The sequence below is a fragment of the Fukomys damarensis genome, unplaced genomic scaffold, assembly GCF_012274545.1.
Source record: "Fukomys damarensis isolate Sample0158 unplaced genomic scaffold, DMR_v1.0_HiC HiC_scaffold_37, whole genome shotgun sequence".
Classification (NCBI taxonomy): domain Eukaryota; kingdom Metazoa; phylum Chordata; class Mammalia; order Rodentia; family Bathyergidae; genus Fukomys; species Fukomys damarensis.
The window spans coordinates 49,632,062-49,652,356 of NW_022900949.1; the positions used below are offsets into that span (position 1 = coordinate 49,632,062).

A 20,295-nucleotide genomic window follows, 5' to 3' on the forward strand; every position below is an offset into this window, starting at 1 on the left:
TATATATATATATATATAGCTCAGCATGTACTGCTCTCCTCTCCCCCAAGTGGTACCTGATAAAGGTCCTCCCAAAACAGGCACTTAGTAGGGACAGAACACTGAGCATGATCATGTAGGAATAGCCTGAGCAGGCACCAAATGTTTCACTAAAGACATAATTCCTGCTTTTCTCTGGTTGATGGTCTCTGTGAGCAGGGCCAGTGAGTAGATAGTTCAGCAATCTGGAAGTCTGTCTATCCCAAAGCAAACGTAGGTAAAGTCCTGTTTTACTCTCAAGCTTGTGTAGCCTTCAAGTTGAGCTGTCACAGACAGATCTGTCCTAATCAGCATCTCTCTTTGGCTGCCTGGAGAGCTCACCTGCTGATTTTATTTCTTATATTCCAATCTTTTACTACATAGGGATTTGATGCTGTTTAATGAGCTCAGCCCCAAGGACAGTCAGGTTTGACGCAGTGGTAAACTGTTGCAGAATTCTGCAGCACTGAGATTATATACAGTCTGGTGGTCTTCAGAGGGCCACTGCTCAACACAGCTGCACTGAGCTTAGGGGAAGAATGCAGGCTGTGGGCAGTGGATGTCCCCTGAATGCTACCTCTAAAACTTGTCCTGTAGGAGAGTCCTCAGATAACTAGGCCTACTTATTTGCTCTAAGGAAATCCAAGGAATGAAAGAAAATTTTGTGAACTAATCCTACATTTTTCCTTAAAACATACGAACACCTATTATGGTAAACTTACCATTGTTTAACAAATTATAACAGCAAACTTTGTGAAGAGCAAGCAGGAAAGCAAATAGTATACTTAAAGCTTTACTTAGTAGGAACAATAGGATGACTACCACAGGCCTGATTTTGAATAGTTTATTAAAGGAAAAGTGAAGCATTAGTTTCAAATTGTACAAAAGGAAAAAAAACCTCATATTGCAAATGTACAATTTACAGAATTACTAGCAAAACCAATCAAGGAGACACTGAAAATACAAAAATTTGATTGACTTCCAACTGAACTGGAAACCCATTGGAGTAGATTGCTTGGTAGTCTGTGATTTTAAGTCAGCATCTGTTTTCCACAAGAGACTGTCAAGCAAAGAACCAGGCATGTGCCAGGCCCCTCCAGGCTTGCTCCCTGCCAGAACTGCAGGTATGGTAGGGGTGGACTATCCAGTCTTTCCTGCCTCTTTACTTCCAGCAAAGCCCACCCTCCTTAGAGCCCAAGAATTGACTAGCAATTAAAACATTTTTGGTGACCAAAGTTTTTCCAAACTGTACAAATTGTGAGAAAAATGTTTTGTGTCTACTAAAAGATGAGTAAAACCCATTCTGTTTTCCTACACAGAATTATTAGATGCACAGAACTTTTTAAAAATGTCTTTCATTTTTTGGTAAAAAAGGAAAGCCTCATGATTTTGTTGCAGCTATTTAAAAAACCAACTCAGAAACAGCTGTGGATGGATTGGTTTGGAAATTCTGAGACTTAACATTAAAAATGAGGAAGAAACTATATGGGCTTTTAAAAACAATAGCAGCAAGTCTTAAAAAAAAATAACAGGATTGTATCTCTAAACCATTGAAGACTGTCCTGAAGATTCATAATTTCTTACCCCCAAATAATTTTTCTTCTATGCACATTTAACACTGAAATGTAAGCTGTATTTCAAGGTAAGCTTAGGAACTTCATCCTCTTAAGCACAGACTTCTATGCAGTACAAACTTCTATAATTGGCAAACTTAATTCACAAAATCAGCGCTTAAGGGCATTAAGTGCATTGGAAGTAGACACAGTCATGTTACACTTAAATTACTTTTGAATGTTAGTGGATTTCCTCATGATTATCTTTGTAAGAAAATGGATATTTGTGTAGCCTGAATTTGGCAGGGCATGAAATAAGTGGTAAAAACAGTGAACTGATAACTTGAGAACCAGTTTTGTTTTACTGAGAATACTTTATTTGCTGGTAGAAGTTGCTAAAAATGCACAGAACAAATACCAATAGAAAATGCACTGTATTCGAATCTCCCTATTCTATATAAAATGAATGGTGTACAGCATCTGTTGGAAAAATGGCTGCGTGGACATTTATGCCCATTTATAAATAAAAATAAACCTTTTTATTCAAGAGTATATAAAATCTGGTAATTCATATCCATATTCACAGAGGGGGTGTGGTTTTTGGCAGAGATGCACGATGTCACAATTTCATCTTAGCTTGTCAGTGTTCTGTTCTTGCATGTTTCTGTATTCACAAGGTCAACCAAATCCAGTGAGCTCCAAAAACACTCTTCGGCAATTAGGATAAGCTGCTTACTCATAGGTTTAATAAAAATGGTTAGCTTTTAAAACATAAAAAGGCAAAATGTTAAAACGGTTTTTAAATTGTACAACAGGAAAATAAAGTTAAAAATATTTTTTTTACTCAATGTTGAGTTCATAAAACAGGTGTATAACAGTGTTTATTTTGACAGTTGTTTTAAAAATTTAAAATTTCTTCCTCCCTCCAGAAAAACACACATCTGTACTGAGATAAGTCCAGTATTAGGACACAAATGATTTTTTGGGTCAGTCTTTATGAGGTGACATTCACCAACACTTCCTTGGGTAATTTACATGCTCCTCTTCTCTGTCACTGCAAAAAGGGATTGACCTTAATCATTTGATTAAAAAAAAAATCAGATCACGTCAAAAGTGTTTTTTCCCCATAGAAGCTATCACAGTATATAGGCCTCTAGCTCTAAATAATAGAGTTCCAGATTTGTAAATTTTCTTCAGATTTCAGAACATAGGCATTCCAAATCCCTAGAAAAACAAGAGGAACAATTTCATGAATATAGAAGACCCAGAAACCCTAAGTAAAAAGCAGTAATAATTTAATATTTACTGAATCATCCTCTATGATAGCTGCAGAGTCAAAGAAGTCTGGCCTCAGCTCAGCTCTCTCTCGCCGATTTCTTGATGGAGGCTGCAAAGAGAAATCACTTAAGCTTACTTTTTCCCCCAAGACCATTAAGATAATAAATTGTGATAAATAGCTAATATTTCTGACAGTATACTGAAACATTAAGCGTCAGTTCTGAAAGAAGAATGAGAATCTGGCTTTTTTAGAAGAATGAGAAGCACAGATTTTTAAAGTCTAAATGTATTTTTTGCTTTTAATTATCAAAAGACAAAAAAGGGCTTTCAGGTAAAAATGAATAAATTGAACATGTAAATGCATATAAGTTTAGGCCCCAAACATCTTTCAAATCATGAGATAATTATAAAAATGATCAAATACTAGATGATAGACCTCAGTGAAATCTCCAAAGTAGGTAGTTGGAAAGCCTTCAGGGGGCTGGGGGATAGGAAGGTTATAGATTAAAAGAAATAGGAGATCATGTCATTCTAAACTTTTAACTATAGAAGTCCAACATATGCAAAACAGAATGTCATGGGCTGAATTGTGACTGCCCTGCCTCATTTTATATTGAAGTCCTAACTCCTAAAACCAAAGAATGTGACTATATTTGAAGATAGGGCCTTTAAAAAGAGGTCATTAAGGTCAAATGAAGTCATATGGGTGAAATAAAGTCATATATGTATAAATACCGAATAGTTTCTCTGGTATAAAAAACTATAATGGTACAGAAGATCCTAATGATATAATCAACAATGTGAAATAGGAAGAAATGGGCTAAAGGTGTAGGGGAAGTGGGAAGGGTAAGGGAAAGGTAATAAGGGAAAAGAAAAAAAAAACATGAGAAAATGAAAAAATGGAAGTAAAGTATTTGTAAATACGGAAGGGAGGAGGGGTGAAGGGAGGGCAGGGATAAAGGGAAGAAATGAGAACCGAGACCTGTCATGTACAAGATCCCAATGATGAATGTAACTGTACTGCATACCTAAAATGTACCAATAAACTCAATGAGAAAAAATAAGTAAAAGCAAAATCTAAATTAAAAAAAAAAGGTAATTAAGGCCAAATGAGGTCATATGGGTGGAACCTAATCTCACAATTGGTGTCCTTATAAGACAGAGATAATAGATCATATAGAGACAAAGGAAAAAGGCAGCCATTTATAAACCAAGGAGAGACAACTCAAAGTGAAACAGGACTGCTAACAATTCTTTTTGGATTTCTAACTGTTTACGCCACCTAGTCTATAGTATGTGTTATGGCAGTCCTAGCCAACTGATATCACCGTGCTTCAACATTTGATTGATCTTGTTTCACTGAGTTTCCTTACCGTATTTTTCTTTCCTAAGTCATTTCACCTGTAACTATTTCAACATGTTGTCTATAGTTAATGAAAACTTCTAAAATACCATGAACACAAATTCTAGGATCTGCTTCTGATTGTTATGTTGGAATACAGACTGCATTTTTTTGGTACTGTGGATCGAACTTGGATCCTTGTGTATGTAAGGCAGGTGGCAGAACCACTGAGCTAAATCCCCAGCCCCAGACTGTATTGTTAAAAGACTACAATTTAGTAAAGTACAAGATGCCTGATACACAACACTATGCTAAAAGATCTGGTGTGAGCTCTTTTATAAGGAGCCAAATCCTTAGTACAAATATGTACAAATATGTACAAATATGCTTTGAAAGCTAGCTTAAAAAAACACAGAAGCTCATCCAAATACCCACCAGTGATCAATGTTACCATACCTTACTGCACCCTCCCTTCCCAGTGCACCTTCACATATTTTAAGAGAAGAAAAAACAGTGAATTTTCTTACCAGATCAATAACCATGGTGTCTTCAAATTCTTCATTCATGTCTTCTAATTGGCTCCGGGATGACATCATCACATCCTCAAAGATGGGCTCAGCATCTTCTTCCATTAGACCCCGACTGGTAAGGGAAAGGTATAGTCAGAAAGCCGTTACTCATCTAATTTGGAGTCTTGGAGTCCTGGCTCTTTCATAATTAGTTCTTTTAACCAACATAATTATCATTTGTAGACTACAAAAATTATGATACTTAACTACAATTAAGGATTCTTTTGGCTCACTGAAAATGTCATCAGAAGGAAACGCAGTATAACCAAATGCAAGATAGATATAAATAAAAATCAGCTATGTGACAATTCCACCAAAATTCTGTTTCATACTACAGCCTTAATTTTATAAATGAGCAGCTTGAGACAGGTGTTTTAGAGCTTGCTACAATAGGCCACATAACTGGCAAAATGTTAAGCTCTATGCTTTAAATGTTGAACGTCTCAAAAGCTCATACCCTCTATTGCTATGTTGCATAGCATGTACAGAGTTGTAACTTTAACTCAAGACTAAACATCAGAACTACCCCACACAGTTATGTTCTTCTAACAGTCAATTTAACACTTACACAGCGTGCCTTACTCCAGTTCTCACTTTCATGTAGTTTATTCCTGTTCTGTCCTTGCGATTCAGGTCTTCTAACTTCGGCTGGCCTAACCAAGAGATCTGCATCTGTGGACTGTGGGAGAAGGGAGGAGAGGTATTAGTCATTTTGTGGCAGCAGATAATGTATTAGCTAATCAGCCCCATGCTAGGAAAGTTGTAGCTGGTTGGCTTTAATCCCTATGTAAGGGTAGTATTAGCTGGATTTATTCCAGTACCTTTGCCAAAAAAAGGCAGTAAGTTGCCCAAAAAGATCACTAAATCTTTAAGAGAAGCAGGCTTGAGACAGCTGTTAATGCCTAAACAGCCGTTAACTCACAAATCTCTACCCAACAAGGGCACTTCAACTTGTTTCAGACTGTTGCACCAGTCACAGTTATATGTATCTATCTTGAAAATAAACCCTAAGTAACAGAAATGATAGTGGCCTGGAGCACATCTTTTATCAGTACTGTATTTAGGAAGACTTACAAGTCCTTATAACAATTTCTGAATCCTGAGTCAAATCTTCACTTGTACTCTATACTTAGCAACAATGAGAACTTGCATAAATGTTCCTCTTGGTAATTTTATAGGATATAAACTGCAGTGATTTTTAGCAGATAAAAATCTTTCACCTGAAATTTTCAAAATTTTCTCTAGCTATCTTTATATTCTGTGGGGCTACTACTTTAATTGGACCTATAATGTTTGGGCTAAAAAGACCAAGGCTATAAACCCAGGAAAAAGACACTGTGGCCAAAGGGACTAAAAAATGTGAAGGTCATGGGAGGGAAGGTAACATGGCTCAAGTAAGGAGAACCTGTACTATACTGGTAAGACAACCCATCTTACGCAAGATGTTGGACGTAAGGCAAAAGTCCTAGGAAGTTACCATTCTTTCTTGAAATATAAGAAAATCAAGGCTAATGACAAAAAGCTTGTTCCACCAAGTCAGTGGTGGTGAACCCATGGCATGCATGTTACTGTGTTTTTCTTTTAAGACAAGATGTGAGTTATTTTTTCTAAACTAAAACCTCAGTATTCATGTTTAATTGAAATGTTGGCACACTCTGATAAATATGTGGATTTTGGGTTGCAGTTTGGGTATTCAGTCTCTAAAAGGTTCTTCATCACTGCACTAAGTCAGAAAAAGTCCCTGAACGTTGAGGATGTGATATCCACAACACTTTATGGACTTTTAATGTCATATGAGTTACCCAATGGCTTCATTTTTAAGATATCACTGGCAATGCGCTGTGATGAACAAAGTTTTTCTTTTCTTTCTTCAAGTTCTGGGATTATAGGCATGTACACCATGCCTAGCCACAAAGTTTTTCTTGAGTAATTTTACTTTCTTTGACAACTGCAGGTTTTACACCAAGAAAATGAACTGTTAGTACTTACTTGTGTAAAAAGTCTGGTTCAGAACCATGTTCAGACTCAGGTTCTTGAATCTGTTCTCCCAAGGGCCGACTATTCTCTCGCAGCACAGTGGAAGTGAGCTGGGGGGCTGGCAGGGGGCCAGGAGTCTGAATCATGGTGTCTGTCCTGTTTAGCCATGTGTTATCCAGACTTTCATCTGTAAAATTTCAGTCAGAGTCTCTCAATGTCACACAAGGAGTCAACTTTGGTGGTAGTTACAACACTGACTTGAAGAGCATGGCTTTGCAGATGTACTGCCTACTTTGAATCCTAGTGATACTACTTCTTTGTATGAAGTTATTAAACTTCCAAAGATCGGTTTTCTCACATATCAAATGGAGATAGCAATACCTAGGCCTCACAGAATTGTAAGATTAAATAAGGCAATGTAAGGCAAATGTTAGCTATCACAACATCATGTCTCAAGTCCATCTCAGGATTCATTCAACTTAAGAGTGGAGTCAGCCACAGACCTCTACAACTTCCCTTTTCTCAAGTAATAAAGGGCCTATCTGTTAGGCCTCACAAGGTAGGCAGCAGCACTTAAAGACTGGTGGCATTTACAGAGGAACCAGCAAAATCCCTCACAGAATTGGACACTGCAGAGAAATAACTCTCTTGCCAACTTATCCAAGTGAAGGTAAGAAAAGAGAGTTTCATTTCATCACCCCACCACTTATCATTCTCATTTAACTTTTAAAGGAAATGAAATAATTTCTGCTTACTAAAGATGTAATTATACACTATCTTATATTAGCAGGTAATTTGTCTTGTGTCTGTGTTATCTCTGTACTGTAATCAGATTTAAATTCCTTCAAGGGCACCCAGGCATACCCCCTTCTCCTAAAGATGCTTTATAAATATTAAAGCACCATTTGCACACGTAAAACATCCTGATAAAATAATGCATTCATTTTCTTTCTGCATATAAAAATTCTAAGTTACTATGAGAAGAGTTTTACAATTTTCTGAAAAATTTAAATCACAAAGTATAGTATGAATCCCATTTTCTCCTAATTAAGGTCAGCGATGTATGTATGTTAGGTTCCTTGTATGCTATTGAGCACTGCATCTGTTTTTTTTTTGGTACCAGGGACCAAACTCCGGTCCTTGTGCTTGCAAGGCAGGTGGTGGAACCACTGAGCTAAATCCCCAGCCCTTTTTTTTGTTTTGTTTTGGTACCAGGGATCCATCTTGGGTCCTTGAGCTTATGAGGCAGGTGGCCAAACCACTGAGCTAAATCCCCAGCCCCTGGCCCTGGCATCTGTTTTATAACGTTTTGCCAAACACATGTGTACCTCGTGGAATGGATTTTCTGTCCCTGAAAATACCCACCCATTGTCTGGTTAAAGCTATTCTAATGATCTGAAACTCACTACTCAATCTCTTGTGATGTGTTTAATCATCAACTATTTGTATTACTTTAAATCTGACATTTAATTCAAAACTTTTATTCTTTTCTACACTTAAATTTTATGCTCAAAAGACTATTACTTAGATTCTTACCTAAAATCATTTGTCGGCTCTTTACTTCATGTCCTCTTGTGTAGAAAATCTTTCCTGATTCATTAAAAATTTAGTCACCCTATGTATGTTCCCAGAACCTATGTCCAGCCCATCATGCTGAACTCCAATTGCATTTTTTTTCCTCTGTCTCTCCATCACCACTAAGAGCTCTTTTATTCCTAATCTGTAGCACTTAAACTAGTTCTTAGAAAGATGCTTGATAGAGACTTAGATGAATAACTTCAAAAGCTCTCTCCTCTTAAATGGGTCCATTTAATCACTTAAAGATTCCTCAGTGAAAACATTTTTGGTAATGTACTCTTCATCTTCATCCCAAATAGATGAAACTCTGCTGCCTAAGGGCTCTAGACAAGCAACCTCTTTTCAGTCATTATGTAAGTTTCAAATTCATACAGAGCAAAGTTTTTATAATCTAACAATTACCAAATTAGGATTTCTGGTGTATAAATGTGTCTGTAGTCTTAAAGGTAGTACTGACTTCCATTAGTGAGTGATATATGTTTTTTAAAATATTTGACATATAGTTATTTAAGTTGTCTAATCCTTAGTTTCTCCTATGTAAAATTTGGATAAAAGTGTTGAATTCAAAGTTAATTTATATGACATCTATAAAAGATTACATAATTCAATTGTATTAGTATTAGTTATAATAAAACATAATAACTATCTAATGAACGTTGGCCAATATGAATATCCCATCTATGTTATAAGAAATATATATATAGACATGGGACACCCTAATTGAAAATATTTTCTATAGCATCCTCTAAGAGAAATGGAGTAATTCTTTATAGAAAAGTCTAGGATCCTATAGTATAAAGATAAGATTTTATATTTTCATTCCTTGGACTAAAAAGACTAAGTCTTATACTTGAAATCTTAAACTGTTTTTAGGATGTTAAACTTTACATTAACATTTAACTCTTATTCTCTTTTAAATACAGATGCTGCCTAATCTGATACTAGATAAGAGGCATTACTCTATGATCATGGCATTCTGCTAATAGCTGCTAACATTTATTGAATGCTACTTTTGGGCTAAACATTGTGCTTAGTACTAAGCCTGTACTATGTGTTCTATTTGGAGTATATCATTTAATATTCACATGGACAGGCTAGGTATTCTTTCATTTGATTAACCATTGAAGCTTAGAGAGGTTTAAGTAACATGCTCAAAAGTCACACACTTGATAAATGAGAAAGCCAGCTTTGAATTTAGGAACGGATTTTGGAGTTTGTAGTCAACATTTACTTCCCAGTAATGAAAAACACATTAGACTTAAATTCTAATTAATTTTGCCACATATTTTTAAAAACCTTTGATAAATTAGTTTTTTAGGCAGCAGACACGGTGCTGAAATATGAATAAGTTTTAAAAAAGAGCAGGAGAGCAATACTTAGCTCCATGCCGCCTTCTCTTGGTTTGGAGAAAATTTAATAAAAACATGGAGAAAAAGAAGATTATTTCAGAAAATAAGTATGTTTACTTTGAGGCTTCTTTCAGTAAGTCAAAGAGAAATGCTGTGTTTTAGCAGCAATTTTTAGATATAGAAATACCTATCACTGAAGCAGATTTTCATAACAATTCAACTTCCTGTTTCCCACAGTCCAGGGGGTTATTAAACCAGTTTTGACTGTCACTGTCTTATGGCAAAAATAAATTAACCAACAAATGGTAGAACTGCAAAGATATTCTGGCATGCTCAGTTTGTTCCCTTCAAATAGCAGTATCCCTATATTAGGATGAATTTTAATATAGTATCTTAAATTTCAGTGTAGCAGAGGCATATGGTATGGGGATCAACTCTGTAGCCTTTCATAACTGCTTCTTTTTCTCTGCGCTATCTTCCTCTACTCAAAGCTTCTTCATACTTTTTTGTCTTGGGCTCTTTTCATTTTGCCTATTCTAATCTTTTTACCCGGATATGTCAGTATGGATCAAATGTACAAGGAAATTATGTGCCTAACACTATCTTGCCTCAGCAAGACATTTTGCCACTTTACTTATCCCAAACAAACTATATGTCTCAATATGAAGGCAGACAAGGCAGACTTACCTTCTACTCTTTTTTTGTGAAGTGGGGGTCGTCCTTTCTTATTTCTTACTGAGGAGGTTTTGCTACTGCTGCTTCCACTGTTCACAGACATTCTATCATCTTCACCCCCAGTGACTAATGAATTTCTGTAGGAGATGAGTGGAAGCCATACATCTTCCCTCCTTTCCATCATCTGCTCAGTAAGGAATTTCTCAAGGTACGAATGACTAGAAACATAATACAAATAGTAGTGATTTTCCTGTAAGTAGTTCATGTATCACTTGTTTTTTCTTAATTTGAATCTTTCTGCAGATTCTAAAGAACTCTCAAGGAAGACAATAACTGTGGCTACCTTTAGAAAAAAAGATTGAGAATTATGGTTTTGCTTCCTATATTCCTGGAATACTCTTAAACCAGAGAAGTGTGTGTGTGTATATGCTTTCCTATATTTCTTCCTTTGCTTTTTATGTACCAGTGTGGAAAAAAAAAGTTTGGCTCAAAAAGATGACTGAGTTTTCTTTTAAAGCATTCAGATCGAGGTAGAAACTGAAGTGGTGCAGCGAGGAAGTTGGCATACCAGCTCCACAGCAAAATATTTTATTAACCGGTAAAATAATGAAAGACAATATGTAAAGTCTTTGTAAATTCTCTATTTTTTTGGTACCAGGGCTCCAACTTGGGACCTGGTGCTTGTGAGGCTGGCAGCAGCACCAATGAGCTCAATCCCTGGCCCTCATAAGTGCATATATTAAATAGGAAAAAAATTATTTAAGAAAATTACTGAATTTTGGTAAGAAAAACAAGCGGTACAACACATTTAAACTAATAGTTTTTCTCCTTCCTTGTTCCCTCTTACTGCAGCTCTGTGCTATGGAAACTGCTCCAGACAGGAGGCCCAGCCCTCAGTCTAGGGCTACCTTGAAAGAGCAAATAATTTACTTTTCTTATCACTCATTAGAGTCCTGTGGTGCAGAAGCTATTTTGAGCAACAGCTTGGGGGCGGGGGGGGGTATCCAGCCCCAGTCTGTGGGGTAGAAGCTCTATTCTGTGCACACGAGGGGCTCTGAAGGCTTAATTTTTAGTTCTAAATGTAGGGACAAGCTGGAAGCAGAGGTTACCCAGTCTTTTCCGGCTCTAAGAGCAAGGGTTATTCTGGGAGAAGGATCCTGTTCATCCGATCCCATCTCATCCCATCCCTCTGTCTTCTGTTCTTCAGTGGCATAAACTTAAACATTATGCTCAGGGGCTGAGGCAAACTATAAAGAAGCTTATAGCTGTGTTGGGACACACACACACACACTCACCCACGGGACCACAGGGACGGGGACGGGGACAGACTTTATTTGGAACGGAGTCTAGGAAATTCCTTCCCTATGGGCCTTGTTAAAAACAGCAGAGATCTTAATAGAGGGAAAATAAGAGGGTACTTGTAAGTTCACTGATTTTAGCAAAAAACAACAGAGCTAAGAATCCAGAAGTTTGCCAGGGTGAACCAGGGACAGATCCTTTCTGGTGAGCAGGGTGCGGTGGCACATGACTGTAATCCCAGCTACATGAAAGATGAGGGAGGTTGAGGCAGGACTATTATCCTGTGCAACTGCACAACACCCTGCCCTCTTGGGATAGGTCATTTCTTGGAATTGTTAATCAGCTTTATAAAACAACATATATCAAAACAACTTGCCAAAGATTAAAAGTATACCCATATCTCTCACTATGCACTAAACTAAAATGGATTAAAGATCTGAATATTAAAACAGAAACACTAAACCAGCTGGAAGAGAGATTACGTAGAACTCTTGAAGACACTGGCGTAGGAACAGATTTATGAACAAAACCTCAGTTGCTCATGAGCTAGCCCAAACAATCAACAAGTGGGATGTCTTATTAAAAAGCTTCTGTATAGCAAGAGAAACCAACACTGTGAAGAGACAACCCACAATATGGGAAAAAAATTTCACCAGCTGTTCCTCAAAGGTCTGCTATCTAGAATATATAAAGAGCTTTTAAAGACCCGATCCAAAAATGGGCATCTGAAGTGAACAGACATTTCTCTAAGTAGAAATAAACATATGAAAAAATGTTCAATATCACTAGTCACTCAACAAATGCAAATGAAAACAATGCTGAGATTCCACCTCACCCCAGAAAGAATGGCTGCAATCATGAAATCAACCAATAACAAATGGCTGTGGGTAAAGAGGAAATGAAATCTGCTCCACTGCTGGTGGGAGTGTAGACTGTGCAACCACTGTGGAAAGCAGTATGGAGGTATCTCAAAGAACTAGGATTACAGGTTCCACTTGACCCAGCTATTCTCCTGCTGGATATCTTCCCTAAAGAATTAAAAAAATCATACCACAGTGATATATGTGCACCCCTGTTTATAGCAGCACAATTCGTAATAGCTACAACTTGGAAGCAGCCCAACTGCCCATCAATGGGAGATTGGATAAAGAAAATGGTTTAAAAAAAAAATGTAATACTACTCAGCCATAAAAATGAGAAGTTAGACACATTTATAGCTAAATGGATGCACATTGAGGCAATACTTTTAAGTGACATAAATAGGACACGTGAAAACACTGCATAGTTTCTCTAGTGTGAAAAACTGAAAGTGTAATAAGGACTAAAAGGTATAATAGATAATGTGAAACAGGAAGAAAAGGGACAAAGAGGAAGGGGAAACAGGATGGGTAAGAAAAAGGAAAGGGAATGGAATTAATATATGAAAATGAAAAATAATGGAAACAATGTCTTTGTAGACAGGGAGGGAGGGAAGCCTTGAAGGGAGGGCAAGGGAGTGGGGGAAAATAAGAACCAAGATTGATTATGTAAAGGTACAAATTTCCAACAGTCAATGTCGTCATACTGCATATATTAAATGTACCAATAAAATTAATTTAAAAAACCATGTCATATACCTTAATTATGAAAAGTTATTATTTTTTTGAAAAGCTCCCCAAATACAAAATGATCCATTTGAAGAACTCTAAATGTTTCATTTTAGTATAGGCTACCACATCCTCCTTGTGCTTATAATGTTCTGTGACATGCTATTTCTTACCTCGGCTGTAGAAGAATGGTTCATTACCAATCCTTGGTGATTAATAGGCTCCTGGGATATCCTGGCATTTCCTACCCCCACCTCCCGTACCAGGGATTGAACTCAGGACCTTGGGCTTGCCAAGCGCAGTGCCACTGATTTACATCCTCAGCTCTCCTGTTTATTCTTGTATGGAAGGGTAATATTTTATTATTATTGCTCTGCTTAAGTAACTGCTATGCTTAAAAGAAGAAACCTGGGTTTCCAATGCTGCCCCCACTCAGAAGTAACCAGATAAAGATCTTCAAAACTATTAGTCCTTAGCTTAAACATGGGGTAAAAATACAAATACCTTTAAGTTAGGATGGCAGCTATCAAGCTACACAAACATATGGTACTGACCAAGGGTGAATTCGAGGTAACCAAGCCAAATGTTAAAAATGAAGTGAAACTGATAAGAGCAGAGATTGTCAGAGATGCACATGACAGAATATTTTACTTAGTTTATTCATCCAAGTAGCTAAACAAATGACCAAGCAAACAACGAGGCTTTAGAATGGCAAGGGATGAATATCAAAACTGGGTAATTATATCACAATACATAATACATTATCTAAAATGTCTAGTTTTCAAGAAAAATATATGCTAGGAAACAAATGTGATGTATACTACATAAGAAAAATCAACAAATAGGAAGCTGGCCTACAAAAATTTCAAAGTGATTACTATATCTAAACACCTAAATAAGCCATATCTAAAAAACAAGAAATTGTGATGATACTATTTCATCAGATAGAGAATATAAATAAAAAGAAAATAAAAACACCAAATGGTAGTGTTATTTTTGGTGCTGGGGATTGAACTCAGAGATTTGTGCATACTAAGCTCTACTACTGAACTACACCCACAGCTGTCAAATGTAAATTCTGCAGTTGAAAAGTACAATAATAGAAATTAAAAATCCACAACAGGCGCTCAACAGTAGGTCTGAGCTAGAAATTAGCATGTTTGAAGATGTTATCAAGGGATCATGAAACCTGAAAAGAGAAAAAAGAATGAAGAAAAATGAACAACGCTGAGAGAAATGTAAGACACCAGTAACTGCCCTGACATTTACAGTAAGTAGGAATACAAAGAATGAGAAAGGAATTTTAAAAAAAGACTAAAACTTCTTAAATTTGAGAAAAAGCAATGATCTACAAATCTACAAAGGTCAATAAATTCCAAACAAATGCAAAGATATCTACAGATTCATTACAAGAAAAATGCTGAGAGCCAAACAGTAAGAGAAAAGCTTGAAAGCAAACGTAACTCATTATATACAAAAGAAATCCAATAAGATTAAGACTGACTTCTCATTAGCTTCAGAGGCTAGAAGGCAGTGGAAATGATAAAAGTAAAAGCAAGGATTTTTTTTTTTTACCATCAAGGGGATAGAACCTAGGTTTTTGTGAATACTAGGTAAGGGTTCTACCTCTGAGCTGCATTGTTAGCCCTTAACGATTGTATACTGAAGACGACTGTATTTCAAAACTATGCAGAAAATAAAGACGTTCCCAAATACACACAAATCTGAGCAATTTGTTGCTAGCAAACTTGCCCTAGAAGAACTATTAAAGGAAACTAAGCTGAAAGCAAATGGTACTAGAAGGTAATCTGGATGTATATGAAAAAACAAAGAATGCCAGTATAGGTAATTATGTAGGAAATTATAAAAGACCACATAACTGCATGCATACTTTATTTTCTGAATGTTTAAAGCAACTATATTACTGTATTACTGGGCCAATAACAATGCAAAAAGAGGTAGGTGGGAGAAAAGCTACATATATTATAGCAACCAAATGATTATCCACATTCACAGGAAGAAATGAAGAGAACCAGAAATGGTATAGAGGAAGGATAACTAACATAACAAAGCCCATAAACATATATGTGCTTTCCTTTATTTCTCAGCTTCTAAAGATTCTATCAAGTAATAATCATTGGGCTTGTAACATAAATAGATGACCTATGTATAACAATAACATCACAAAAAAGGAAGGAAGAAAATGGAGTTATATTGAAGCAAAGTTTCTGTACTTTGTTAGAGGTGAGTTAGAATAAATCTGAAGTAAATTATGATAAGATGTATTTTATAAGGTCTGAGAAAACCACAAAATACAATTAAGGATTATCAATCAAAATATTATATTAGAAAATAAACATCCACTCAATATGAAATGAGGCAGTAAAGAACAAAAAAACCAAAATGAAAAATGCAAAAGAACTATAGAAAACAAAAAGTATAATACAGATTGTTACCCAAATTAACAGCAGCAAGAACAAACATTACTCAACTATATGCTATCTACGTGAAACACTTCAGATTCAAGGACACAGAGGTAGAAAAGGAAAGGAGAGGAAAATAAAACACTATCATACACACAACAGCCAAAACAGCTAAAGGAGTTAATATCAGAAACAATAGACAAAATTTACTGGAAACAATATGATCTTTTATAATGACACGAATCCTTCTATCAGGAAGATATAGCAATTTAAATGTCTAGTAACAGCCACAAATTACAGGAAACTAAAATGTGGCAAAATCTAAAGGTCCAATAGGTAATTCAGTAAAAACCGTTGGTGACTTCAACACTTCATTTTTCGTTTTTTTTTAGACAGGGTCTCACTATGTAGCCCAGGGTGGTCTTGAACTCACAGCGATCCTCTTGCCTCAGACTTCCAAGTGCTGGGATTACAGTCATGCACCACCACACCCTGCTAATACTTCATTTTTCAATGATGGATAGAGGGCTGGGGAAAGGTTTAGTGTCAGAGAATGTGCGTACCATTCATGAGGCTTTAGGATTGAGTCCCTGCACCACAAACAAAACAAAACAAAACAAAATAAAACAACACACACACCTCAAAAAGGAAAAAAAAAAAAAAAAAAGGACAGTACAATTAGGTAAAATAACAGAGAAAATATGAAACAGTACAAAGCAGGGCGCAGTGGCATATGCCTATAATCCCAGCACTTGGGAGGCTGAGGCAGGGACAGCTGCGAGTTCAGGCCAGCCTGGACTATAAAATTACATAGCAAGACCCTGTCTCAAAAAATAAACCATGGGCCTGGGATTTAGCTCAGTAGCACTGTGCCTGCCTGGCAAGTGCAAGGTCCTGAGTTCGATCCCCAGCACCACAAAAACAAACAAAAAAAACCTATAAATAGCCAGGCATGGTGGTGTATGCGTATAATCCCAGCACTCAAGAGGCTGAGGCAGGAGGATTGTCGTGAGTTCAAGGCCAGCCTGAACAACATAGTGAGAATTTTTCTCAAAAAACAGAACAAAAAACCCCAAACAAACAAAAATGCTACAAACAAAACTAAAAACTAAACTGAAGAAACCACAGAACAAAACTCCATCCAGCAAAGAATACAAAGGGTAATCAAAATAATGGTGAATATTTAAATTGAAAAAATTTATTACAATAAAAGACATGTCATTAATCCTGTCTCCCTTGCTTTGTATCTACTTATCCCATTCTTGCCACTTTCTGAAGCCGTTGTAGGAGTCCTCTTTTGTGAGTGTCTTTACCAAGATATCATAAAAAATATAGTTGAATGCTGTTGTTGAGTATCATTCAATGGAAAAACCAATGGCTTGCAAAAACATGTCCTCATCCACCTATTCACTGAATCTTACCAAAGTCAAAATATCCTTGGCAAGGTAAATGTTTGAATTGATTCAGGACATGAAGACAGTCATAACTGCACAACTAAAGACTCAAGATAGAAGACTTCAAGAACTGCTTCAAAAAGTGGCAAGAATGATGGCATAAGTGTTTCTGAAGCAAGGGGAGTATGCTGAGGGGCATTCATGGCAATGTCTTTTACTATAATACAGTAAAAAATTAAACATTCACTATATTTTTAAATTGCATACTACATATATGTTCTCAAATATACACGAAACATTTTCTATCCCTGGGACAGACCATATGTAGATTCATAAAACAAGCCTCAACAAATTAAAAAGGATTTAGGTCAACAACACACGGTCTCTTACCATAGCACAATGATATTAGAAACCAGTGACAGATGGAAAATTTGTAAATTTACAAATATAGTAAGTCCCCAACTTTCACAGATAATAATGGACCTGGCATTTGTTTTTCTTTTATGCTTTACATTGTATATCTGTGTCAAAAATGCATAACACTCTGTTGGACTTACAAGCGAATCCAACTCATGAACATTCTCCTGGAACAGAACTTATTTGTAAGCTGTGGACTTTATGTGAAAATTAAATGAAATACTCCTAAAAACCAATTGGTTAAAGAAGAAATAACAAGTGAAATGAGAAGAAACTTAGAAATGTATGAAAACAAATGCAATATAACTCAGTTACAGGATGCAGCTAAAGTCATCTTTAGAGCCAAATGTATAGCTTCAAAATGTCAATACTGAAGTTTTCAGATTCACAGACAAGGGAGCAAGGTGGCTGAGTAAGATCTTCCAGCAATCACCACAGACAATAATTTGAAGAGCTATTTACACATCTAAGTGTCTTCACAAGAGCTAAGAAAGTCAGTTGAGAGATCACAGTGCCTGGTTTAGTATAATTAAAAGATGCACCAAAGCCAGTTGTAGCAGCTCATTTCCTATAATCCCAGATACTTGGGAGGCTGAGGCAGGACGATCACAAGTTCAAGCCCAGGCTGGGTAACTTAGTAAGACCCTATCTCAAAAGAAGTAGCTCAGTGTTCCTTGGGCTTAATCCTCAGCATTAAAAAAAAACAAAACAAGGGCTGGGGATTTAGCTCAGTGGTTCTGCCGCCTGCCTAGCAAGCTCAAGGTTCTGAGTTCAATCCCCTGTACCACAAAACAAAACATAACAAAACAAAAAACCAAACAAAATAGAAAGAGAGGGAAAGACACATATACACACAGAGAATATGAGATACCCACATATCATCCCTTATTCTTCTCTTATCATCAGGACAGATGCCTGTGGCTTACAGAAGGGAGAAAGAAGTCCATGCCTTAGTTATGAAAGTATGAGTTAAACCTGCCATGTTGAAACCAAGTGCTAGACAGAGCCCCAGAAAAGCTGTCCTCAGGCCGTGCCCCTGGAGCTTCATAAATCCTGTGGCTAATAAGACTGCCACCATCACTGCCCTCTCAACCCCAGGAAGCAGATTGGGAGTAAAAATTTTGTCTACTGGGGAGTGCGACAGAAAAGCCAATTTAGAGCTTATTGCTGGACTCATGAAGGTAAGCCCTGGATTCAGGCAGAAACTAAAGTCCACTATAATAAGCAGGATAGGGCTGGTAGATGAAGCCTTTTGACGTGCCATAGTGCCAGGTGGAAATCTGCATACTGGTGAAACAGTCTCAAGTTTTGGCCTACATCATTGCCAACCATTGGGTGGGCCTGGGACATACTTCCCTTCCCCTAGACTGTGAAGTTCATGTGTGGCTGTGAAACTCAAGTGAAATCCAGTTTAGCATCAGCCTTGCTGGACTGTGGGCTCACCTTTCTTTTGGTGGTCAAGTGTATGGCATAAAGTCTGGGGCTAGTTCCTCCATGGCAAATCTGTCCAGAATAGGCAGAAACCTGAAATTTGTGACCACAGACTGGTGGCAATAGATGAGTACTCTGGGACTCCCCTGTCCCAGCCTGGACCGTCCTTTTCAGCTACTCCCCTAGTTCATGTTGAAGAACAAAGCCAAATGCAGATTTGGGCCAAATCTGGGCTTAAACTGCACTATAATGCTGAAATGATGTAACATATCAACAGTGGACTTTCAGCAAACCTGGAAGACAGGGTGCCTAGATCTACTGCTAAAATAGCAGAAGTGGGTATGGGCTAAGAGAGAATAAACAGCCTGCTTACAAGTTCTGGAAGGACAAAAAGTCAACTTTTACAGTGTAGATGACATCTCATTAACAAGAACTCCCAGGGAACTGGGGCCTCTCCTAGTGGTCAAAATTAGGCTCTAAAAACTGACCAGATGTAATCAGTTTAGTAAATTCTTAGAAGAATAATTCCTTTTAAAAGAAATTCAATCAACTTTGAGACCATAAATAAACAGACACACAAGCATTTTAAAAAAATCCTTGAGCTGAAAATTATACTACATGAAAACAAAAAGCCAATAGAAGCCATCATACTTAGTACAGAATAAACAGAAGAATTAGTGAGTTTAAAGTCATGCTTTTTGGAAAATATACACTTGGAAGAGAAAAAAGCATGAAGAGGACTGGCTCAGTGGTGCCGCGCCTGCCTCTCAAGCACAAGGATCCGAGTTCAATCCTTAGTATCAAAAAAGAAAGAAAGAAAAATAAAGACTGAGCAGACTGTATCAAAAGAACAAGTATTTATGATATTAGGGTTAGATAAAGGAACTGAAAATGCTCTAAAGTAGAAATCTTTACTTTGCAGACCAGGAAAGAAAAGTATAACATTTTCAAAGTCCTAAAGAGGAAAAATAAATCTCCCCACAGAAAATACTGTACTCAGCAAAGTTATTCTTTAAAAGTGAAGGCGAGATAAAGATGTACCCAGACAAAAAGCTGAGATTTTATCTCCACCAGATATAATGGAAGTTCTTCTAACTCAAAACTAAGAGATATTAATGATTAAGAATGAAACACTGGAAGGCATAAGACTTACAGTTAAGAAAATATTATAAATACAGTAGTATATAAACCATTCATCTCTTTAGGACGAAGACTAAATCAAACTGGGCATTATGGCACCCACCTGTAATCCCAGCCAGTATTCTGGGAGGCTGAGGTAGGACTATTACAAGTTTGAGGCTAGCATGGGCAACTGAGTGAGAGCCTGTCTCAAAATTAGAACAAAACAAAATAAAACAAAAACAAAAATTGTATTATGTTAACAGATTGGCAAAAAAGAAGATGTA

At 36.8% G+C, this 20,295-nt stretch overlaps 1 protein-coding gene across 4 annotated transcripts in view; it reads right to left on the bottom strand.

Annotated features, from left to right (window-relative positions):
• Positions 1 to 858: 858 nt before the first annotated feature.
• The window catches only part of Stag1 (stromal antigen 1), a 366,592-nt gene continuing 347,155 nt past the window's right edge, over positions 859 to 20,295 (bottom strand). For 3 of the 4 annotated variants that reach the window (XM_010625514.3, XM_010625515.3, XM_010625516.3), the window contains 6 exons: positions 10,352 to 10,557; positions 6,750 to 6,924; positions 5,329 to 5,439; positions 4,719 to 4,833; positions 2,878 to 2,958; positions 859 to 2,795 (listed from right to left, as the gene is read on the bottom strand). In XM_010625514.3, the coding sequence (XP_010623816.1) occupies positions 2,772 to 2,795; positions 2,878 to 2,958; positions 4,719 to 4,833; positions 5,329 to 5,439; positions 6,750 to 6,924; positions 10,352 to 10,557 (712 nt within the window). In that variant the 3' untranslated portion in view covers positions 859 to 2,771. The remainder of the gene's footprint in view (positions 2,796 to 2,877; positions 2,959 to 4,718; positions 4,834 to 5,328; positions 5,440 to 6,749; positions 6,925 to 10,351; positions 10,558 to 20,295) is intronic. The other variant, XM_010625519.3, reaches the window with a different exon arrangement.